This window comes from Canis aureus, chromosome 11 (genome assembly GCF_053574225.1).
Source record: "Canis aureus isolate CA01 chromosome 11, VMU_Caureus_v.1.0, whole genome shotgun sequence".
Taxonomy (NCBI): Eukaryota; Metazoa; Chordata; class Mammalia; order Carnivora; family Canidae; genus Canis; species Canis aureus.
The window spans coordinates 21919052-21943278 of record NC_135621.1 but is presented as its reverse complement, the minus strand read 5'-3'; the positions used below and the strand labels follow the sequence as shown (position 1 = coordinate 21943278).

Genomic DNA, 24227 nt, shown 5'->3' with positions numbered 1-24227 from the left:
CTCCCTACCTCCTCCCAGCTCAGAAGGCGGCCACTGTCAGCCTCTTTTAAGTAGTGTGTTTATCTCTGCCAATCTAACTAGCTGTGTCTTGATTTTTTAACTTTAAAGACTTTCTGCAGCAGAAAGACCTGCTTTCCTACCGTCTGCTGCCCGCCCATCCTCATTGGGGCTGTGTAGGTGTCACTCACGTGGAGTCCCTTAACGCACGGCTGTGGCCGCAGCTCCACCCCACGCCCCCTCTGTCAGCCTCCCGGTTAACAGGCATCCTAGTTCCTGTGAGAACCGTTCACTGACTCATCCCAGTAGCTCCCGTGAAGGGCCGTCTCCCGGGAAGTGGGCAGCACTTACCTGCCTGTGTTGAAGATCTTGCTGTGCCCTCGTACCTCCCCATCTGGGGTGCCCCATCAGGCACAGCAGGGCTGCCTCCTGTGCTGGAGGAGGCCAGGGCTTGGCCCTCCCTGTGCAACTGCCCTGCCAGTCACAGCACCTGCTAGAGCCTGGTTGGTGAGGCCTGGGATGCTCCCCACCCCAACCAGGGAGTCCTCAAGGCTGTCAGGTGAGCCACACCACCGCCCTGCAGGCTCGGCAGCAGCCAGCTCTCTCTGGCTCCATGAAGCCCACAGAATATGGCTCTGCCCTAAGGCCTCCCATGATCTGGCCTGGGCGTGTGCAGCCTCCTGGCCTGTGGCTCCTGCTTCACCCACCTGAGTGGCCGTCCTTCCTCTGTGCCTCATCCCATGACTAGGGTCTCAGGCCTCCCTGGGAGGCCTGCCCGACTCCTGGCTGTCCTGGTCGCCTATGGCTCTTGTCCTGCACTCTGTGAGAGGGGTTGCTCCCTTCCTTGACAGCCTAGTCGGGGGCCATCAATGGTCCATCAATGGGCCATCAATGTCGGCCATGGATGGAGGCATGGTGCCGTATGTCAGGTGTGCAGGAGAATATTCGGCATTTGCAGAAATGCCACGTTCCCTAAGTGACACATATTCAGATAACCACATGGTTGTGTTTCAGTTTGAACCAAGCCCTTGACCTCCCTGGGATGGACGCTGAGTTCACCTGGAGATTTGGCCTCGTTCAGGGCCCAGTTTGTTTGTGAGCTTGGGGCTGGGCGGCTGCCACGGTCTCGGGAAGCTGTGTGTACTCTTGGGACGTGAAAAAACTGGGCTCCAGAAAGTGGCGTGAGCACGTGTTGAGGTGCTGTCTGTAGCAGGTAACATCCTGTGCACCGCCCTAACCGTTCGGCCTCGCGATCATGCAGACCTGCTGCCGCTTGAGCCCGGACTGTGGATTAGAATCCGTTTCTTCACGACCCACCCTGGGCGTGCACGGGACTTCTTGGAAACCACAGCCGGTTTCCCCTGAAGCCACTGGCAGCGAAATAATTCCAAAGCAGAATCACAAAAATCCTTCTGTGTTTTTATTTAAAAACTATGTTTGATGTGGATGATGGCTGCACATATGCTTGTGAGGGGTGCGGCCTCTGCAGGTCCTTGGGACAAGTCCTAGGGCAGCTGTCCCAGGGCCCCCAGCCTGCATGTGTGACACCAGGGTCCGGCCACCTAAGTCTAGGTTTTGGTGTCACCACAGGCTGCCTCGGAAGGCCGGGGAGTTCCAGCTGGGCCTGGGTTGGGAGGTGCTGGGCCAGTGCCTGGCTCTGCAGGCGGCTTTCAGGACACTCTGCACGGAGGTGGCGGCTTCCCTGGGCCCCGCCTGGAGGCCCCTCCCCCTGCTGGCAGGAACCCCGAGGGCAGCCAGCCTCCGCGCCCACACCTGTGCCCCCCCCGGGGCCCTCTCCCTGACCAGGCAGCAGCTCTGGCCGGCTGCATGGCACTGGCACCCTGGGCCCGGTCATAAACACTTGGGTCGTCAACCCCCCCGGGAATGTGGGCCGTGTTCCCTCCTCCCCCTTTCACAAAGGAATCTCGTGTCTAGGGGAGCATCTCCCCCACTCCCCCCGGCCTGGGACGCCACCTGTGCCCAGCCCAGCTGTCTCTGCAAAGCCTCCGCCAGAATAGCTGCCTGCAGGTGCGGTGGACTGCGGCCGACCGTGGGTTTGCCAGTGACTCTCTCCCTGCTCGTTCCTGCCTGTGAATCAGTCTTGCCATTAAGGAACAAATTACACCCACCATTCAAATCATTAATTGAAAGGCCCTTATTATCTCATTAATGGTGTTTGATATCTGAGGCAGATAAACTTGGAGCAGCTCATCTGTTCAGTCCCTGAAGAAATGTAATTACTTCTTGGGCCTCATTGAAATGTCTTGCTGTCAGCTGTCACGTGCTCCCTGCTGCAGCCGTGCTCGCGGACCCCAGGAGGATCGGGTGTGGGGGCACCCTAACCCCGGCCAGGTGGGCAGCCCGGGTGCCGTGCATTTGGCCGGCAGTCTCAGGAAGGCATGCCGGCCGCGGTGGGTGGTCTCCCTCGGGATTAGCCCTGGCGGGGTTGTGGAGACAGGCTGGGAAGGGGGACGGGTTGGCCCCAAGGCTGGTGACGCTTGCACGGGGAACGCCTGAGACTTCGTACTTTAACCTGGGGTTAAGGAATCAAGTGGGAGCCGTGTCCCCGAGGCTGTGTCCTCGCTCCAGACCTGGGGTTCGCTGGGTCAGCTGCTGAGCTCTGGACCTTGTGGAAAGAGCCCCTTATGCCCCATGGCGGTTCTGTCCAGTCCCCCTTGTCTCTTCCCACTTAGACACATCCTGCGTTTCCCATGAGACCACCGTGCACCCCTGAGCCTCCCGGGCTCTCTGCTCACTAGGGGCACGTGCACCCAGGGAGGCCGCGGTCTGTGTATCGCCCAGCCTGTGCTCTGCCAGCACCGTCTAGCCTGCGGGGTCTGGCCAGGAAGACCTGTCTGGGGGGCAGCCTGGCATCTGGGACTGGGCCGTGGGAAAGGAAAGAACGGGCGACCTCAAGGTTCTGAGATCCCCACTTCCAGTGGAAGTGAAAGGACCATGAGCTGTGGATGGCAGCTGGGGTCCCACAGGGCTGGCGCTCTGGTCTCCCTTGGCCTCCCCCTGCCCCCTCCAGCTCCACCCCTGCCCCAGTCCCCTCGGCCACACCCTAGGCCCACAGCCATGCCCTAGGTCCCCAGGGCCATACTCAGGTCCTTCATGGGGGAAGGCCCATTTCAGCTGGCTGGGGACCTCTTTGGGTCAGGCTGTAACGTGCCTCCTGGAACCCAGAGCCTTGGGCCACAGGCACAGAAAGCCCAGGGCACCTGGAGGCCTGGGCTGGGCCCTCCCAGCCACCAGCCTGTGTGAGACCACAGGCGTCACTTAGCTTCTCCGTGGGTGACTGGCGCTGGCGAGTTGCTCAGATGGTGTCGGTGAGTGGGAATCCTGCCGGCGTCCTGACAAAGCAACAGCAGATGGCCCATTGGCCCCCTCCCGCCAGACCCCCTGACCTGAGCCCCCACCCCCATCAGGGAGCCCCAAGGGCCCGGTGTCACCACAGGTCACCTGTCAGAGCGGCCTGTGCCCCTGCGGGTCCCGCACAAAGTCCATGCCCAGCCGCGGGGTCCTGGCTCAGGAGGTCCAGCAAAGGGAGACCAAGACAAGCTGGACGGGCTGCCTTGCAACCCACGGCCAGTCCGGAAGGCCCTCTGACTGCACGGGAGGCTCATTCTCTCACCCTAATTAGTTTGAGGTTTTTCAGGGCAAACGGAAAGGATTTCTCAATTCAGTTTTGAGGTGTTTGTTTTTTGTGACAGAGCCCATGAAGACAGGGCATCGATCTTTAATTCCTCACGCTAAGAGGATGTATTTGCTCCTGCCTTACTTGCCACGTCTGATTCTCAGCTGGGCTGGCGGGGGGTGGGTAGTGGGGTCCAGCCGAGACCTAGGGCTCCATGGATGCCTGGCCGGGACCTGGGGCGCTGTGGACGCCCGGCCGGGGCCTGGGACTCCATGGATGCCCAGCCTGGATGGGACCTGGGGCTCTGTGGATGCCTGGCCGGGGCTGGGGTGCCGTGGACGCCCAGCCTGGATGGGACCTGGGGCTCCGTGGACACCCAGCCGGGATCTGGGGTGCCTGGACGCCTGGCCAGGACAGGCTGCTGCTGAGCCCCGGTGCCTGTGGTTGCCATGCTGCCACTCACGGCCCCCGGTGGGACACTTGTCCGCCCCTATCAGGGAGCTGATGTCCCCCACTGTGCCCCCATCTTTCCTTCTGCTCAGTCTGACCTTGGAGCCAGGTGCCTCTGCCCCAGGCTGCACACGCTGTGCCCTAGAGACCCTCCTAGCTGACAGCAGATTGCTTCCTGGCTGGGGCTCGGTGTATCCACCATCAGAGGGTACCAGCCCCCTCTCAGGGGTGCTGTGAATGCAGGGGTCGGGGATGCTCTGCGGCACATCATGGTCACCTAATAGGATTCCTAATCCTCCGTAACCCGGGGGCTCGGGGTCCCCAGACAGAGAGCAGTGAAGAAACCATGCCGGGAGCCTGTCAGGGTCACTCCCAGCCCCTCGCTTACTAAGAAGGAATGGCCCAGAATCCCAGCATAAGAAAGTGGCTGTGAACTGACCCGGCCCACTGCCCGCTGTGAGCTCTGTGTGGTCTGGGTAAGGGCTCCGGCTCCTGTCCCTGGACGTGCTCCCCTCGGGGACGGGCCAGGCAGTGGACGCTGCTTAACCTGCAGCTGGGCACCATCTGTCTGCCTGGCATGCTGTCCTTCTGGGGGGACTCTTCTCCCACTGACCTGATTGGCATATCCTTGAAGAGCCTCCCTGGGGAGCCTTCAGGGTTTTGGGGGGCAGCTCTGTCCTTCAGCTGCCTTGTTTAGCGGAAGCCCAGGACACACACATGGCTGGCTCCGTCTGCCTGTCCCACCTGGTGGCCCTGCCTGGATTTGGGCCCTTTGACGTAGCCAAGGCTGGGTAGGCCCTGGATACACGGGGCTCAGGGCCCGTGAGCTGCCCTGCAGGAGTCCAGTCCAGCTCCTGTGTTCCCTGCCAATGGGGCCACTGCCCTCGCCCTCTGCAGGTAGCGGCAAGGCCCGTACTCTCACAAGGTCCCCGTGGGAGGCTTCGCAGAGAGTGACACCGCCTTTCCCGGGGGTGTCAGGGTGGTGAGCCTGCACCGTGACACCTGCTTCTCTGGCCACTGTGGCCGGCGCCAGCTGCGGTGCGCCCACTGCGAGGCTGCCTCCACCAGGATGCGCATTTGTATTCAGGTGTTGCTGCGGGAGAAGCTCCACTCTCAGTGCCGTGTTTTATGTCTCAAAATAATCCCATTGTAATAAACCTAATTCCTGCCCGAACATGCATACCAGCCTGTGCACCTGTCACAAAGTCAAATAATGTGACATCTCCTATTACATTATCACTCTTGATTAGAATCTCACTCCTAAATACCAGCCTGTGAGTCTGTCTGCACTCCCTGCCACATTAATATCTTTTTATAATCATTATCAGATGACACCTCTGTCACTCTGGAGATGAGTAGCTGGGAGCAGCAATGACACCCCAAATGAAGCCCAGCAATTTGTAACACAGTCTCCTCTCCTTGGGAGCAGTGGACATAATTTTGAGCAGAAACCGAGCTGTATGTATTTAGAAATCAATTGAAAAAATCAAATTGCTCAGGCTCCAAGTGGCACGTGCTGGATTGTCTCTTCTTTTCTACGCTCCGCTTCCCAGTTGGCTGCACTTATTTAAAGATGGATCTCCTCAGTCATGGGGAGTGCTACCCAGTGGGGCGGTTTCGGGGAGTGGGCTGCCTACCAGGGAGCTGCCCCTGCTTGGCAGCCAGCCAGGCCTGGGGGCCGGCGCTCCTGCAGCCCCAGCAGCCCCGGGGAGCGGTGCCGGGGTCTCCATGGCTCTGGTCCAGGCCCGGTGGCGGGCCAGTTGCCGTGTGGCTCTCTGCTCTGGGGTGCCTGGTCAGTGCAGTGAAAACTTGGCCTCCCTGGGGAATATGCCTCCTCCTGCCTGCCCACAGGCAGCCTGAACAGGTGCTGATCTAGCGGGGCCTGGGGTGCAGGCCTGTGGGGTGGGCTTAGGGCCAGCTCTGTCGCTCAGCAGCCCCGGCCTTCATCACACTGCCTTGTTCTAGCTGCCCCGGTCTGCAGAGTGAGAGGCTCCGATGACAGTCGTCCTAGGAGCTGTCCCCTGCTTCCGCTGGCTTCTATGGAGCTCACTGTGCTCTTCACGTGCATAGTTCTAACCCTTGCAGCAGCCCCACCAGAGGGCTGTTGTCCTCATAGCTGGAGTTCAACGGGATTGACCTGGCGAGTGTCACACAGCTGATCCTGACCCCAGGGTAGTCCCGCTTCACACCTGGGCCCTCCCGCCCTCCACCATGGGCTCAGGAAGCCTCTCCCAGCCTCCCCAGTCAGAAGGGGGCCCCAGGATTCTGCAAGAAGTGGGACCAGAGGGGATTTTACCAAATGTGGTTTTCAAGGAACTTAACTTTTCCTTTGTTGCTCGTGTCTAGTGGGGATTTCTTTAAAAAGTGGGATTGTTTGTGGTGTTTTCTGAAGTGGAGGGAGGAAAAAAAATGGGCTGATGCTGTAAAGACGACAGTTTTATGTGTCAGAGTCCAGTTCTTCCCGTGTAGAACTCAGGTGGTAATACTCTGGATGGGACTGGAATGTCTGTTGCACACAATGGTTACTGGCATGTAACGTGTTCATTTTTATGCATTAGTTTTATCAGTAACGGTTCTAACTGAACATAAGCCACGTCGGCTTCCTGTGTGCTAGGCTGTCTGCTAGGCCCCGGGAGTGCGTACCTGAGTCCAGCACAGCTGTGGCCCATTGGTGGCTCACGGAAGGAGCTAGTAGCCTCCAGATTCTGAAGGTGGGAAGAATAGAGCTGTGGGGCCTACCTTCAGGCCTGTCTCAGAAGTTATATGTTCCCACCTGTCCACCACCTGCCACCCACCCATCTGCCTATCTGTCTGTTCACCCACGTCTTCACCCATCCACACCTCCATTTACCCACCCATTCACTCTCCACCCATCATCCTTCTACTCACCTGTCCATCCACTCATCCACCCACCCCTCCACTCATCGACTTATCCATGCACCCACTCATCCATCTGCCCTTCCACCCATCTGCTCGTCCACCCTTTCCTCCATCCATCCACTCATCCATCCACCTTTCCATCCACTCGCACACCTGTCCATCCACTCATCCACCCATCCACCTGGCCCTCTGTCCAACTACCCACCCACCTACCCTTCCACTCATCTTTCACCCACCCACCCATCCCTCCACCCATCCAGAACTCAGCATTTAATTGGACACATGCCCTGCTGCTCTCAGTTGAGCGCTGTAAAGTTTGAGCCCTGTGGGGCCTAGGCTGTCTGAGTCTTTGCTCTCAAGGATCTCAGTGAGGTGCTAAGGCCCATGGAGGAATCCTCTGTAGATGCTGAGGGCGGGTGCCCCGTGGAGATGGTGTGAGGAACCACACAGCTCCCCAGAAGAAAGTGCTGGGGGAACAGAGTCCTCTGACTTAAGCCTTGATCTCCGATCAAGAAAAGGAGGCTCTCTTTTCCTGGAAACTCTTGGCTCTGCGCCCCCCCACCCCCCAGGAGGGACACTGTGCAGGTGGTCACAACCAGGAGTCACCTGTCCCCACCCCCGCCTACCCTCCCCGGCCAGCTTGAGCTGGGCAGTGTCCCCTGTGTCACTGAGGACCTCAGCAGAGCAGATGGGGGGCAGTGAGAATCTACTCTGTAAACACCTCCGTGGATTGATGAAGACCCCCCAGGTCTGAGTACTTGGCAGTGACCCTTTAACATTTCTGAAAAGAACAATGTCCTAATGGCAGACAGCATGCAGCCAGGGTTCCTGACTGCAGGAGGTACGAACCCCGCCGTGCAGGCTAGGTGGTTTTGAACTGCTTTTAGGAGTAAGCTTGCATTTTAAATATTGCCATCAGTGTGCTTGTCCCATAGCTTTAGCAGGATGACACTGAACCCGGGATGGTGGTGACACAGCGCTTACTGTATGGAAAGCAAGGGATTTGAATAACAACGGGGCCCGGTACATGGGGTCCCTTCCTGGCCGTGCTGCCTTCTTGTCCGCTGTCCCCTCAGTATGCTGGACTCTCCGACAGGCGCCCGTGGGCCTAAACAGCCTAGCTGCTGGAACACGAAAGGCCGTGCCAGAGGAACCTGCCCAGGGCAGGAGACCAGGGAGGAAGCATGAGGGCCTGCAGCCTCCTGGATGCATGGGGAGGGCGTCCTTCACTCGGTGCCCTGCTCCACACTCTCCTTCTGGCCTCATGCAAGTCAGGCCTTTGGTGAGAGACTTCCCGAAGGCCCCCGGCCTGCCCCTCATTCCTGGTGGGGCCAGAGGGCCCTGGCCAGTGGTGTCAGGCACTGCGTGCTTGCAGACAGACACAGATCCTTCCCGTACACCCGGGTTAAGGATGTTAGACACCAGAGCTGCCTTTGGCTTCTTCTGTAGGAAGAGCCTGACCCCTGCTCACCTCGCTCACCCCCTTCACCCCCTTCACTCCCTTCACCCCCGCCTCCAGGCTTCCTGAGCTGGGCCTCTCATCTCGGGGCCTTCTAGCTGTCAGAGTGGCGAGCTGGGGCCTGAGGCCTTCAGTGGAGCAGGAGGTGAAGTGGGCTGTGACGGGGCATTTGCATTCCGAAAGCTCCTCTCTCTGAATGTGTCCATTCATCCCAGAAGGTTCTTTGTGTTTGGGCTGGGCCCTCGGGGCGCTTCTCCAGAGGCACGAGGGCCTTTTTCTGACACAGGCTTTGCATAAACACAAAGAAGGAGGGTAGAGGCATCTCCCCTGCACCAGCGCCCACCAGTCCCACCTCCCAGGCCGTACTGAGGGCTCAGGAACTGATGCCAGCCCGGAGCCCCAGAAAGGTTGCCATGGGGACCAGGTGTGGTCTCTGTAGTCTTCCCCGAAGGCATGCTGTTCCAGGAGGAGGAGAAATGTTACACAGCCGCAGCCGAAACTTAAGGGCTGGGCTAGGTAATTAACAAAAGTCTAATTTTCCTATAAATTGTTGATGTTTATGCTGTTGGCCAGGTTTGAAAATATACTAACTAGTTCTGATTTTTTTTTCCTATGTCACCATCTACTTTTACTCCTAAATTTGTATATTTACCTTCACTCTTTCTTAAGTGCGCCCCCCCCCCCACTTCCCCATTGTAACCTTTACGGCTTAACCAGGTTTCCAGGTCAGCCCACGTAATGCCCTCTGAGCCAGAGGCAGGAAGAACTTTCTAGCAGAGGCCCGGGAGCTCTCTGGTCGACTCCTGTGTGGCACCTTTTGTCCAAGAGCCGCGGGTTCCTGTGCGTGGCTGCCGGGACACCCCCGGCCGGTGGGGAGCCGTGGAAAGAGCCGTGCGCCCTGCGTCTCCAGCTCAGACCCTGGCAGTCAAGCCACAGCCATTCGGGTCCGGTTGCTGGGCGGAGGTGATCCAGGCCGCAGCTGAAGTGACGTTAGGGGACTCTGTAAGGTCCGTTCCTGGAGGTGGAGAGCTGGGGCCCGGCCCAGACAAGGCTGCTGCCCTCTGTGTCGGCCCGTCAGCGTGGGCAGCTCACCCCCGGCTGCCTGTCAGAGATGACGCAGCAGATGGCGTGCTGGACGGGACTGCGAGCCCGCTCTGGGACCCTGGCCAGAAGTCCCCACCCCTGCAGCGGCTCCTGCCTTGGGGGCCGCCTGGGAAGGGGCATGGAGGGGCCTCCCCGCAGCCTTCCAGGGGCGCCCACCCCTCAGGCCCTCACTCACCCTCAAATACCACCGACCACCAGTACTCCCAAGAGAGCGGCACCTACCCCCACATCTCCAGGCTGTCCCCAAACTAGACAGATGGGCATCGGCCCGAGATGAGGTTCAGAGGGGCGGGAAAAGCCAACCAGTTCTGAGAGACGAGCATGGAACGAGGTAGAAGCAGGTGACATGGGCAGGTGGGGAGGACGGAGGCGCGGAGGGGCCATGAAGACTGCCGGGCCTGGAAACCCAGGGAGGGCTGGGAAGTCCTAGTGAAACCAGGCCAGCGTCCCCTGCGTTCACCAGAACCAGAAGCGGCCAACCATAAACAGAGATAAAAGTATCTCCCCCATAATAATTACTTTGTTCTTCTAAAAACTTTCTGTGGCTGCTCTTACTTTACAGCGTATTTGTAAGCTTCAAATGAGCACATTTTATTGTTCTCTAATAGGTATTGCCTTCTAGCTGGCACGCAGCCTCTGGAGGTCTAGTCCCAGAGCATGTGTCCCGCGCACACTGCACCCTGGCGCCGTCGTCAGGGCCCGGGGGCTGATAGGTGGTGCACTCAGAGAGGTGGGCGACGTGCGGTCACCGTGTGTCCCATTCAGGCTGCACCTGGCATCCTGGCATCTGCGGCAGACACTCTCTGGTGTTGTCTATTCTTAGCAACTATAATATGGTGGCACGAGGCTGGCCGTGGCACAATTGTGCCCCTCTGCAGGTCATCTGCCACCTGTCCATAACTGGCAGGAGTGGACTGAGCTCCAAACAGAAAGCCTGGCTGGCACGGTAACTCCTCCAGCTCTAACCAGCTCACTGTGCCCGCAAAGGTAGAGCAGCCCCGAGCCAGCGTGGTGAGTGAGACCTGGAGTCTGTGGCCCAGGTGGATAGAAGACCTGGAGGCAGGTCTGAGGCCCGCCCTGGGACCCGAGAGAAGCCCGAGGCCTCTGAGGGGGTGGCATGAAGCCGGGGCCTGGCCAGCGCCCCCACTCTGCCCAGTGGGCTGGCGCCATGGCCCACAGCTTCCTTTGTCCGGGCCATGTTGGAGAAGAGGCTGTCCTGGGGACCCGGCTTGCCAGAGAGCCCTGGGGATGTGCAAAGGCTGCATCCGAAGCCCAAGAACAAAAGCTGGCTCCCATTGCTGGAAACTCTCAGATGCCTAAAGTGAGACACAGACCAAAACTGACCTGAAGTGTCTCCCCACCTTGGACAGTGGTTCCCACAGGAAACACCTCCTGAAGGGAGCGCAGGGCCTGCCACACCACTCCAGCTGCTGAACACCTGCTGCCTAGAGAGGCCCCATCCGTAATGTGGGGACCCCAGCTGCTGCCCACCAAGTCCTAGAATGATCCAACGAGCACGTGCAAGAAGAACCGTGTGATACACCCAGAAAGGAATTAAAATGGGATGAAATCACTTGGTTCCCGTGGGTGCGCCCCTGCTGGCTGCGAGCTGTGAGCAGGTCTCACAGACCTGGCAGGACCGTAGACCTCTGTCTCCGAGTGGGGGGTCTCTCCCAGGGTGCCCGCGCTCCCAGTGAATACTCTTATTCCATGCCTTCCTTGGCGGCCTGACTCGATGTTGCTGCCCTGGCCCAGCCGAGGCTTCCCTGGGCTCTTAGGGACCAAGCAGGCAGGGGGCAGGGAGGGCAGGTGACAGAGCAGGTGAATGGCCAGATGGTTGGACGTCTCACCTGTCTCCAGCCACCAGTGATTAGTGTCTCTTGTCCTGTCACCTGTGGAGGGGGGGAGTGTCATGCAGCACCAGGGCCCCCGCGCAGAGGCTGTGGGACTGCTGATGATAATGGATGTGTCCGGGGGCGTCACACTAACAACACACCTGTGTCCTCATGGGAACAGCCTCCAACTGGCTTCCATGACACGAAGCCTGGAGAGTCTGAGAGCCCGCGAGGGGCATTACAGACCTTACTGCACCTGCTTCATGGCACTGTGGGCAGCTCCACTTACCTCTCTCAGATGCTTTTCAGAAAGTTCTAAAAGTAAGAACTTAACGATAATTAGACTTTAGCAAAATGCCAGAGCATTTATTCCTGTGCTTGGCCACAGTGTTAGTTCTTCAGAAGGAGGGGCTGTGCCGCATACACAGGGCATTCTGTGCAGGTGCCCAAGCCTGCTGCTGCCCGAGGCCTTCTGCAGATGGGCAGGGCTGGGGACAGAACGTTGGGTTGGGGGCTGCCCTGCCGCCTGGGGAGAAGCTTGCATTGGCCGGTTCCTAGGGGGCTCGTTCAGCCATGGGCAGGGGAGGGGTGTAGCCTTGCCTCCGGGGGGGCTCACAGGCATCATGGGAGCCCCCTGCAGACGAGAGCGCTTCCGTGTGCCCAGTGTGGAGTCAAGGAGGGTCCCAAGAGGAATGACCCTGGAGCCGAGAAGCTCTGTGGGCTCAGGACACTCGGCCTTTTGGACATTGATTTTCCTGAGAATTTGATGACTCCCCTGGGAGCTTCCAGGAGTTTGGTGATGCTTGTAATGTGGAGCCTGGGTGATGACAGTCTCTAAGTTCAAGGACATGTGAACCTTTGGCCCTGCCCCTTCCCCACCCACTCTGCTGTGCAGAGCTCCTGACTGACCTCAGAAGAACCCCTTGGGAGGCATCTCCCTGGGGCTGCACACAGCAGACCCCCTACATGTGTCCTGGTCCTGTTTCCATGCTCTGCCTCCTTCCTAGAGGCAGCGAGGGTAGGTCTGTGCTCAAGAGCAGAGAGAAGGGCCACCTCTGGCCCGCTGGGCACTGAGCCCAGGGCTGCTGCCACCCGCACCCACCGGCACCACCCGTCATGCCCTTGGCACAGCATGGACACAGCCATGTGGACCCAGCCCACTACCGACCCTGAGTGGGCACCGTGGCACCTGAGAGAGCGTGGCCTGGTCCTGCTGACTTTGTGGGGAGCTTAGTCTGCTGGCTTTGTCATCTGCTGCCTCTAGCATGACTGTGAAAAGCCACTTTACCTCTCTGTTCTTAGGATTCTCGCCTGTGAAGTGGATATAATATGTTTCTCTGAGCTTGTTAGATTGAGAAAGAGGTGGGGGGCACGGAGCCGGCACCCTGTAAACACCCCAAGATCAGCATCGGCAGAGGTGGCTTCACTGGTGTGTGGTCATCTCCCGGTCCATGAGCGGGACATGGAAGGACTGGAAGGGAGGCATCTAGGCCCCTCTTGGTGATCCTCATGGGTCCCTGTGACCCAGGGCTAGGAACAGGGCCTCCCACTCAGCTGAAGATGGCAGAGGAGCAGCAAGCGGTCACAACAGTTGGGAGCTCTGCCTCCAGGGCTCTGTGAGCTCTGTGAGCTCCTTCTCATAATCCTAAAAGTCGATAAACATCCCAGCAAGTTATTTTATGGATATCCGCAATCCGATTGTAGAATGCATATGGAGCACGAGCCCCAGAACAGCCAACCGCAGTGGGAGGACGGACACTGCCTGTCAGCAAGACCTCACACAAGACTGTGCTGTTGCCAGAAGAAGCATAGACGAATAGATCAGCAGAACAGACGTGAGAGCTCGGAAACAGACCCATGAATATAGTCGCTGATCTTAACAAAGGAGCAGAGACAACACGTCGGAGCAAGGACCGGCTCTTCCGCAAATGGTGCTGGAACACCAGGCATGGCAGCAGAGCAGCGAATCTAGACACAGACCTTATGGTCTTCACGAGAATTGGCTCAAAATGGGTCAGAGAGCTCCATGTAAAATGCAAAACTTTATATAAAACTCCTGAAGTAGATCAAAACCTAGATGGCCTTGGGTTTGGTGGTGACATTTTAGACACAATGCCAAAGGCATATGGTCTGTGAGGGAAATAAATGGATAATGACCTTGTAATTATAATTACATTACAATTAGAAACTTCTCTGTGGAAGGCACCATCAGGAGAGTGAGAAGACAAGCCGCAGACGGGGAGAAAACCATCGCGAACATAGCTGATGAAGGACCCCTGTCCTGTGTATACAAGAACTCTCAAAACTCCAGGAGAAGAAAGCAAACAACCTAATTAAAAATGGGCAAAAGATCTATACAGACACCTTATTGGAGAAGATGTACACGTGGCACAAAAACCATATGACAATGCTCCATGTCCTGTGTCGTCAGGGAGATGCAGGTGGAAACAGTGAGATGCACACCTGCTGGAGTGGCTCACATCTGGAGCACTGACCGAGCCCAGTGGAGGGGAGGACGTGGCGCAGCAGGTGTGCGCATTCGTGGAGGATGGCTTGGTGGCTTCTTCCCAAGGTAGCCGTGCCCTAAACCGTGGGACCCAACTGTTGCTGTCCGTGGTATTTACCCAAAGGAGTGGAAAATTTATGTCCACACGGAAACCTGAAGGTGAATGCTCATTTATAATTTTCCAAACTTGGAGCCCACCAAGATGTCCTTCAGGAGGCGAATGGATAAACAGTGGAGTTTTATTCAGCGCTAGAAAGTAGGGTGCTCCTGAGCCATGAGGAGACACGGAGGAACCATAAATGCGCGTCAGTAAGTGAGAGAGGCTGGTCTGAAGGACACATGCTGGACGATGCCAGCTCTGTGACATCTGGAAGAGACAAACCGTGGAGACGGGAAAAGGACCGGTGGTGGGCAGGGGTGACGAGGAGGGAAGGACCACAGGGGGAGCCCAGAGGGTTCTCAGGGCAGTGAAACTTCCCTGCCTCGTGCTAAGTGATGGCCACGGGTCATTACACATCTGTCCAACCCACAGGATATACGGCGCCCAGAGAGGGCCCTGATGTAGGACCACGGACTCCGGGTGTTGTCATGTGTCAAGGTAGCTTCACCAGTTAGAACAAATGCACCGTCTGGTGGGAGCTGTTGATAGTGGAGGAGGCTGGGGGGGCGAGCAGGTATGTGGGAACTCTACTTTCTGCTCAGTTTTACTGTGTACCCACAAGGGCTCTAAAAGTATTTTTTTTTTAAGTAGGCAAACGTGGCCCAGGATTCACCCAGCACTGTGATCTCTGGTCCGTGAGCATATCCAGGTTCTTCCAGCTTGTCCCGTGGGCATTGGAGCCTTCTCTGTCCAGGTCTGTTGAGGCGCAGGTCTCTTGCCAGGGTTCCCTGTGCCTTGGCCCTCTGTACCTGCTGTATTGGCACCTCCTTGCTTCTGGGCCTGCCCGTCTCTGGGTCCCATATGTATTCAGCAGGCACGAGAGCCAGCCCCATGCTGAGCACTGGGCACACGTGAGCAAGCGGTGGCGCTGACCTCTCCAGGTCCCTAGTCCAGCGCTCCAGCCTCCACCAGCCTCGTGGCCTCTTCTGTCCTAGGTCACGGAATCACCCCCCAAACAGCTTAGCATTCCATGTGCCCTCTGCACAGTCCCTGAACCCACATGGGACCAGGACATAGGAGACCCTTTGGTAGGAGGACTTCTGTGACAGCCAGTGACATCCATCAGGGAATACACGGTCATTTACAGAGCCCCTCCCCTTCCGTCGTCTTGTGTTAGACCTTGCGATGCCCGGTGAGGCAGAAAGCTTGTCCTCTCCAATTTCATGCTGCGGGAAATGGGGCCCAGGATGCAGGACCCCCCCACCAGGGTCACACGGCGTAGAGAGGTGACCCCCCAGGGCTGAGCCAGGACGGGCTTGCCTGGTGCACACTGTGGGTGTTGGGCTCCTCCACGGCCTGTCGGGAGCAGCATGGTCGGCTGGAGGATGCCGGTTTCCTTTACCCAGATGCCTCCTCAGGAGCCAGTTTTGAGGACCTGCAACCTCACGAGGCTATCACTCTGAACCCACTCTCAGCTGCTTTGAGGCCATCCTGTGACGGGTGCTGTGCTCCTGTGGAGCCTCCGGGCTCCCCAGCCTGGCAGGTCAGCAGCCCCCAGCATGCAGCAGGGCACAGCTGGCCTTGGCAGGCCTGAGCCACCACATCTTTCCTCCTGGCCTCCCGGCAGGAGGAAAATCAGTGTGAGAACACACCCCTGAACAGGTTGGGGAATCTAACAGTTTTTATGGTGTGCATCACAAGGAAAATACCATTTCGTTAGCTAGCCTATGAAATCAGCTCTGCCAAAAGTCAGTATCACCACCTGTTGAGACGTAGCCTTTGAAAGAGTGGTGCGTCGTTGTGGAGCGGGCTGGTGCCTGGCTTCTGGCTGCGGCCCTCCTCCCCAGGGGGCGGCGGGGGGAGCCTGTGTCTCGGCTGTGGCCTGGGGCTGGGGGGGTAGCGTGGGCGCCACAGCATAGTTCCCAGTTCAGCTCCGGGTGGGTGGGGGGATGGCGGGGAGAGCAGACCAGCGCGGTGGGGCCACGCTCAGTTTCAGATGCCTTTAGACCCTCCGTGGAGGCCACAGGTGGCAGGTGTGCAGGCAGCCCTCTGACACTTGGTCCTGGAGTTCAGGGTGGGGGGTCATGGCCCCACAGGGCACCCCCGAGGAAGGCTGCAGGGGTGGAGAGGGCCTTGCAGAAAGAAGCGTCACCAAGAGACTGCAAGGGTGCCCAGGCAACCGGAGGGGGGCCTCTAGGAAGTGGGGGGACTGGCTTTGGGAAACCACTGGAGATGGTGGGTGGGACCAGTGTGGGAGCCCTGGAGGGCCTTTGTCGCCTCGGCTGGGGGAGCTGTGCTGGCTGTCTGGACAGCACCCCCAGGGCAGCGGGGCGGGTTCAGCCTGCAGCCCTCTGGCCGGGAGTGGACACTGCCGCTCAGACCCCGGTCCCCCGTGTCCGGCCTGCCAGGCCCACAGCCCGCAGCGGCTCGCACCCTCCCTCCCCGCTCCCCTGCCCTCCCTCCAGAGATTTCTCCCAGGTAGCACTTGCACTGCCTCCAGGCTCCCACCCCTTAGCAAAGGCGCCCTCTCTGCCACTCTGTACATGGGCGTGTGGGGCAGGCGGGCCCCCCTCCTGTATGTGGGCATCCTTCCGACCAGCCCTTCCTGAGGAGGCCTCAGTGGACAGCATCTTGCCATGCCCTGTGACCGGCTGCCCGCCCCGCATCCCATAGAAGATCCCTAGAGGAAGGTCTTCCCGGGAGGAAGCTGACGATCACCAAACCAGGCTTTAAAATACTCCGTGTGCTGACGAGACGTCCCTCGGTGTGTGCAAAGACGTGAAGCAGGAAGGCTGGCCGATTGGGGCCCCCACGCCCCGCTCCTGTTTCCAGGACCCAAAGGTGTTTTTCTGTTTAGCATTCCTCTTTGGGAAAAGAAATAGGAAACTAATTACAAGGACAGGGAGCCTCGCTGAGCCGTCAGAGGCCCTCAGATGACTCCGTCACAGTGTCACCTTCTACTCTCCACCTTCCGAGCGCTGTCACCAGTGGGCTGGCTGGCCTGGCAGCTGGCCGTCTGTCCCAGCCGGCTGTCACCAGCCTTCTATTTTTAGTCTTGGTTTGGTCCAGAACTTGACAAGATTTTCAAACTAATAACTGGAATGTCAAAGAAATCAGCTGTCGTCGGGTGGTCTGGGAGGGAGAACGTGGGCGGGGGAGGGGGGAGCAGCTGCGGAGATAGCCGGACACCCGGGGGCCGCGTCAGGCAGGTGGGAGCTGCCTGGCCACTCCCCGCTCCTGGAGGGCATCGGGGCCAGCAGGCCGCCCTGTGACCCTGAGGACATCACAGCATAGCTGCCGCCCTTGAGGGAGCAGGGAGTCTCCCTTCTTGGGCCGGGTCAGCATCTGCTGGGGACCTCAGGAGTGGACTTGGTGGCTCAGCTGCCATCCCCGGGGGGTGTTCCCTGGACCAGGCAGGCCAGTCGCTGCCTGAGGCGTTCCAACGGGAGCAGACACCAATTCCAGAAAGAATGGCCCAACACATCCCAGCTTCCGAGCTCACCTGCCGTGCCTCCCCGTCCTTCCCCCACCCCAGGGGTCCCGGTGAGGCCCGGCCAGGAGCTCCTGAAATCCCTTACACGTCCCCTCGTGTCTGCACTGCTTGCAGACGCCTCAGACCCAGTGGTGTAATTTAATCTTGGCTACGTTTTTATCTTCCACTTACACATGTACTTACCAAGAACAGGTGTTTTATGTTGAATGTGGATTCAGGCCCCAGCATCTCTTGCACAGGCAGGAATACAGATGACCTGTCCCTCTGCAGACTGTCGGGGGTCATGGCTTGGGGCTGGGACCGTGACCCTTGACCCCTGCCCCGCATGGTCCCTGGAGACTGGCCCAGGGGTACAGATGGCCCACTGGTGAGGAGCTGCCAGGGGCCAGCTACAGTGGCCCGACCAGCACCTCTGCTTACAGAGGGTGCACGTCAGCGCGCAGGAACACACAGGTCCTGTTCCGGCTCCAGCTGGGGCCAGGACGGTGGCCAGGCAGGTGGCCAGGTGTCATGCCACGCATGTGTGCCGTGTCCTCCAACCTCAGCATGGCTCCTGTCGCCTCAGAGGGGTGTCGGTAGTGCCCTGGGGCCCCAGGTGTGGATGAGATGATGGTGAAGCCACGGGCACCTTCCCGCAGTGCCTGCCCGGCACCAGCTCCGCTCTAAGCACTGCCGCCCGCCCTCCCAGCCCCGAGCTGGCCCGTCATGGTCCCCAGCGCACAGGTGAGGGACTCCGCTCACAGGGTTGCTGGCCGCCTGTGCTCTGGCCTCACCCCCCAGGTCCTGGCGCCAGGAGCCCCTGTGCCCCCAGGCTCCTGGGCGGCACCTCGGCCTCGCGCCTGAGCTGTTAGGTTTTCTAGCCAAGCTGCACAAATCGAACGTCAGAATGCGGACGGAAAAGTGAATTAAACCAATTAGCCCTGCTACCTGACTTGTGTGTCAGCGAGTGACTCGTTTCTTCCTTCTCGGTTAAGGGGAGGAAATAATAAGAGTTGGCAAATGGCCCCTTTTAGCCCCGTCATGATTAATTTATTCATCTCTGAGAGTTGGCAATTTGTAAACCCCTGACTAGAGCCGACCTCTGCGCTCTGTGCCACGCGGAGGAGCAGGTGCTGGCGTGTGCTCCGCCCTTCCCGCCACCCCTGGGAGCCTTCCGGGAGGTTCTCTCTGCTGAGGGCCCCGAGGAGGGAGGCGCTGGTGCGCACCGTCTGCCAGCCGGGCACCCAGGTGGGAGGCGGTGTGTGTCCCTCAGAGCAGTGTGATCCCTGCCACGTGGGAAATCTGAAATTTCCTGGAGCTGCGTGGAAGACATCCAGGTGAATTCACTAGTATTTTATTTATCCCAGAAATCCAGAATACTGCCTTTCAGCCTGTAATCCCCATAAAAGCTATGAAGAAGCATTTGTACAGCTTTCGTGCAGACTGACCAGAAGCCTGGGGTGTGCTCTCCGTGACACGTCCCCGCGGGCGCTCAGTGGGGACCGGGCCAGTGGGGGACCCAGCCACGACTCGGCTGAGGCCCACGTGCCATCTGCTTCGTGGTCACTTAGCTGTCCGTCACCTGATACCCACCTCTGCTGATGCTGGCACAGGTGCACCTGCAGGCGGTGCCCCCGGGGGCGGAGCTGCTGGCATCCCCTGCGCGGTGCCCACAGTATGTGACTGTGCCTGGAACACAGTCCCAGCTCGGGGTGCGGTCACGAGCCAGCAGACAGACGGATGCCTGAGGTCAGGAACGTCTGCCCTTCCTGGGTTCTCTGCCGTGCCTTTCTCTCCTGCTCACACCACCGCTGCCGGGTGCTGGCCCCACCACCTCCTCGCTGCCGAAGACCGACCGACGCCCCATCGCTCAGGGGAGGGTCAGACACCTTCACTGGGACAGAGGTGTCCTTGGGCCTGGAGCCCAGAGCCCCATGGCCTGGGCGGGCCGGCGGCCTCCCTCTGCGCACCCCCGGTCGGCCCGCTGCACGGTGAGGGGGGCTGTTGCACAGTTGGGGGAGGCCGCGCGACCTGCAGGGCACCCCGGGGTCAGCCGTGAGATGCCGCTTGGTGACGGACGGTCCTGGCACAGAGACCGATGATGGCTGGGCCTTTACTCCGATGCTCCTCACAGCTCAGGCATGGGCAGACTTCTGGGAGAATTTTGAGTTAAATACGGTTCGTCTAGTATCTGACATTAGAAGTTGAAGATCCGGGCCGAAGAGGCTAAACAGTGTCCCCTCGGGTTTGCCAGCAGCCTCTTGACTGAGCAGCCCCGGCGCCCCTGCAGGGCCTCGGGCGCCCGCTGGGTGGGGGCCCCGTCCCCGCTGCAGGTAGCACCCCGTCCCCCTGTGTGCCCTCATGCCCCCAGGCGGACCGTCCACCAGGAGTTCCGCTCCATATTCAACTTGTCTGCTCATCTCTTGGTTTCCACAACTGATCATTTATTTATCAGAAATGCTGCTCCTGCCGCTGTGACAGTTGCTTTGGCCTGTGACAGTAATTACAACGATCATGACTGAACCTAGTGATGACTGTGTAGTAGTGACTGGGGACGAGCAGCAGCGGGGCCACGTGCCGGCCCCGTCATGGGCTCTTTGCATGTGGTGACAGCTCAGGGATGGAGGGACATGACTGTCCCCATTTACAGATGAGGAAACTGAGGTACAGCGTTAGGAGGCTTGCCCAGGGTCACGTGACCCGTTGAGGCAGGACTGGGATTTGAACTCTAGTGGATTAGCATCACTTAAAAGCGTGCAGACTTTTCGCTGACTTGCCGGGCTGCCAAGCAAACTCCTCATTGACCGCTCCCACGTACTGTGCGTTTGGTTTCAGGGATGCAGGGACGTGCAGACCCATAGATGTCACAGAGGAGACAGAGCAGCTCATGACAGAGGTCCATGGGGCCATGGTGGCAGCGGGGTCCTCTGACAGCTGCGAGGTGGCCACTGGCCCCCCCTCACTGCTGCCCACACTCCCGGGAGCCTCTGTGAGGGGCCAGCGAAAAGACAACTCTGGGGTCGGGTGCAGCAGTGTCTGCGGGGGCAGCTGCTGGAACAGGCAGCCCAGGGCTGTGGGCCTTCCTGCCACAGCCCCCTCCCCAGGGCGTTCAGTGTCACCCTGGCCTGCCTGGGGGCCATGTGAGTCCGCTCGCCTGCTGCCAGGCTGGCGCTGGGGAGCCTCCCTGGGGACGGCCTCCACACGCTCAGGATGGCCCGTCGGTGTCCAGAGCACAGTCCAAGCCGCTTATCATACCGAGAGGCGGGACAGCGTGTCCAGGCCTGTCCCCGGGATGCTGGGCTGCCGCCCTCTGGTTTCCAGAGCTCCCCAGATGAAGGTGACATGTGACAGGACTCAGACCTGCAGACCCCCGGGCGGGCAGTTGGGGCGGGTTCCACTGCTCACCCTGTCAGGATGTGTCGCTGTGGAGCCATGTGGAAAGCCAGGGGTGAGCAGCAGGTGCGGGAATCCGAGCACCTGTGCTGTGGCTGTGTTCACATGGTGGCGTCTCGCAGGCCAGGACCGGAGGAGAGTTACAGGGACCCGACACGTCTGACTTCTCAGGGCGTCAGCATCCTGGGCAAACCTTCCTCCACCTCTCGTGTCTGCTGACGGGGCCGAGCGCTGTAACCCTCCAGGTTTGTGGGACTGGGCTGGCGATGGGGCCCCGGCTCGGCCCTCTGTGCTACCACTGCTCCTCCGCCAGAGGAGGGTCTGTCCCTGGGAGGGCCGGACCCTGTGACGTGATCGGGGACAGCTTCAGAGCAGTGGCCCTTGGCCTGGACCATGTGCTGATGCAAAACCCCTCACGGCTAATCGCTGTCCGCGATTCCCGCCTCGGGGACGTCTCTGCCCAGTGCATAAATAAGACAGGCCTTTTTAAAAAAGAAATCTGTATTTAAGGACGTGTCTGGCTGTGTTCTTTGCCTCCCGTAAAGGTCACCCGGATAGATTTTTCCTTCTTTAGCATTGCAGGCTGCGGAGCGCCGGGCATTTCTATTCCCCCTCCGTCCAGTGAACCTGGGGACTAAATTAGATTCTGAAATTGAGTGTGCAGGGGAGTCGGTGAGCTCCCGTAATGGGAGGGTATTGCTTCTCACCTTGCAAGTAGCGAGGTCATGATAATATGAAGCGAAGTGGATTAAAAATAAAACCAAAGGTATTTATTTACGACCTGCTCAGAATTGGATTGGCGTCCGTGTAAGTTGCATCTAATGGTGAGAGACAGCAGATTGATGTTGATCTGTCCCAGGGGACACTCTGCCAGTGAAATTTACTCTGTGAATTCAATTTAAAGGTCCCCAGAAAGTATCCAAAATGCAAAAGGAAATGGGGCTGAGGGAGGGGAGGAAGCCGCAGCGGTGAGCCGGCGTGGACAACCGTCTGGATGTGCGTCCCGGGTGGGGGCGGGCTGCGCGCAGCGCGTGGACCCGGTGGACCCGAGACGCCGCGGCAGCCCCGGTGGGACCTGGGGCCCATCCTGCAGGTCAGGCGCCTGAGGCTGCCGGGATCTGAGCCTAGACGGGCTGCGCAGCCCGCGGCCTGAGTGCTCACGGTGCCGCTCTGCAGGATGGACGGCGCGGCCCTCCCCGACCTCCAGTAAAGGGGGGGCTCAGAGAGGAGGGGCGCCCGCCCACCTGCCTCGGCACCCCACCTCGTGCCCCCATCCCAGCCTTGTAGGAACAGGGGCCTCAGTGGATGGCGCCTGTGAGTCTCCCCGAGCTGCTCCTTTCAGGGCAGGCAGGGTGGGGCAGCCCGATCTGATCTCCGCCCCCCGCCCCGTCACCTGTCCCCTGCTGGGACCCTCGGAGAGGGGCCAGCCACCCATCAGGCTCACTCAGGTGTGGTTTCTGTGTGGGCTGGTTCTCCAGGACCGGAGCCAACAGGGTTGGCCCACTTCCTGAGGAGTCTGGCCTCAGGCCTTGCCCTGACCTGATGCCCCGTCCCCCACTTCTCCTCCTCTGAGACCCAAGCCCGGGAAGCCATCCGGGGCACACAGCCCTCCCCCCATCCCCCAACTGCTCTGGGTACCAGGGCCTTTGCTCCCCCAAAACCCTCCCTGCCCTTGGGGTGTCACTGGGTGCCCTGGACGAGGACTGTGGTCCATCAGAAGAGCTGATTAGTGTGCAGGGCTGGGTCCTAGCATCACTGTGGTCCTGGTCATGTTTGTCCTTTCCAGCACATTCTTCAGTATTCCTGTCTGTGGTTTCTAAACTGCGAGCTCTTGAGACAGTTCCTGTGTCCTGTGGGGGGTGAGCTCAGTGCCCAGCCCGGCCAGCTGAGACACGGCCCGCTGGGGGGCTGGATGGGCTGCGGGCAGCCGAGGGTCTGCAGCCTGGTCCTCCCTGGAAACACTGAGTATCCAGTGAATGACAGTGACAAGGGCTGCTCCTGTGTCCCCGCCCAGCCAGCTTGTGCCCGCCGGGAGTGCACACACAGCACCCGCAGTGTCCCCGCTTAAGGAGCTGGTGCCGGGAGGGATGTCATAGATGCACAGAAGTCTCTGTGTGAAGTCAGCCTGGGCCCGGTGGGGTGCTGGCACTTTCCTCCTGGGTCCTGCAGGGCCTTGGAGTGAGTGGGAGGCTCGCGGGCCGAGGAGGCACATCGGCAGCCAGGCCCCACCGGACCAGCGCTGGACCTTGGAGCCCGGGGTAGCCAGTCTCGGGAGGCGGGGGGGTCACAGCTGCCCCCAGCATCCCAGCAGCATCGCCGGAAAGTGTGCAGAGCCATGCGAGGCTTCCTCCTGGCTGTGGGGTTGGGGTCTCTCGGGGTCCAGAGGGGAGGGGGCACATGGTGGGATCTGGGAAGCCGCCCAGGCCGCTCTGGCTCACCGCCACCGCTGGCCAGTCCCCAGCGAGGGGAGCCCCGGGGTTGCAGCCCCTGCCCGCTGTGCTCCGCTGCTCTGACTCGGGCTTGTCTCTCTCCCCCTAGGAGCTGTTGCTCTTCCTTCAGAACCTGCCGACAGCCCACTGGGGCGATGAGGACATCAGCCTGCTGCTGGCTGAGGCCTACCGCCTGAAGTTTGCCTTCGCGGATGCCCCCAATCACTACAAGAAATGAGCCGGGGCCAGCGCAGCAGGCCTCACCCCGCCCTAGGGCAGCGCGCCGAATGTCGCCGGTGGCCACAGGCCCATGGTCAAGGAGAGGCCTTGCTGGAGCAGCCCTGCCCTCCCCGGAGCTGGCCAGGACTGGGCGTCAGACGGGGGCCAGGGCCTGGCTGGGGCGGCCTCTGTTTCCTAGGATACCAAAGAGAGCCGGGGAGGGTTTTGGCCCTTTGGGAGCCCGGAGGTGGGTGGGCGTCTCCCTCCCTGTCCCTGGAGCGTCCTTGCCAAATGACCGCCTCTTGGAGCCCCCGCTGCGCTGCAGCCTGAGAGCCAGACCCTCTGGGAGAGGCCTGCTGTCCGGTGCCCGGGGCAGGAGGAGGTGGTCGTCATCTCATACCTGCTTTGAAATGCAAAACTCCTATTCTGTTGAGTGAAAGAGAATAAAACAGACAAAACAGCAAGTGGGATGTTGCCCAACCTGTGATGTCTCTGTCCCCGCAGGGCTCCTCGGAGTTGGCCTTATCCCTGTAGCTGCCCGTCACTCTGGCTTCGGCGCGTGCCTTCTTTCTTGGCCTAGGCTGCCCTGGGTCGGTCGAGCGGCTGCGGAGCTCTGGCTGCAGCGGGCGGGGCGCAGGGTGAGGAGCGGAGCAGGGTCCTGCTCATATCTCTGGCTCTTGAGTGGGAGAACTCGCCGGCCCGTGGGCTCTTCTGCTGGGAGGTGAGGCGCTCGGGGCCCTGCTGCC

The 24227-nt window shown here is 59.8% G+C and overlaps 1 protein-coding gene across 3 annotated transcripts in view; it reads left to right on the top strand.

The window, feature by feature from the left end:
* Positions 1 to 23945, top strand: part of TBC1D22A (TBC1 domain family member 22A) — a 334472-nt gene extending 310527 nt beyond the window's left edge. For all 3 annotated transcript variants that reach the window (XM_077914077.1, XM_077914075.1, XM_077914074.1), the window contains one exon: positions 23372 to 23945. In XM_077914077.1, coding sequence (XP_077770203.1) covers positions 23372 to 23421 — 50 coding nt within the window. In that variant the 3' untranslated portion in view covers positions 23422 to 23945. The remainder of the gene's footprint in view (positions 1 to 23371) is intronic.
* Positions 23946 to 24227: the final 282 nt, after the last annotated feature.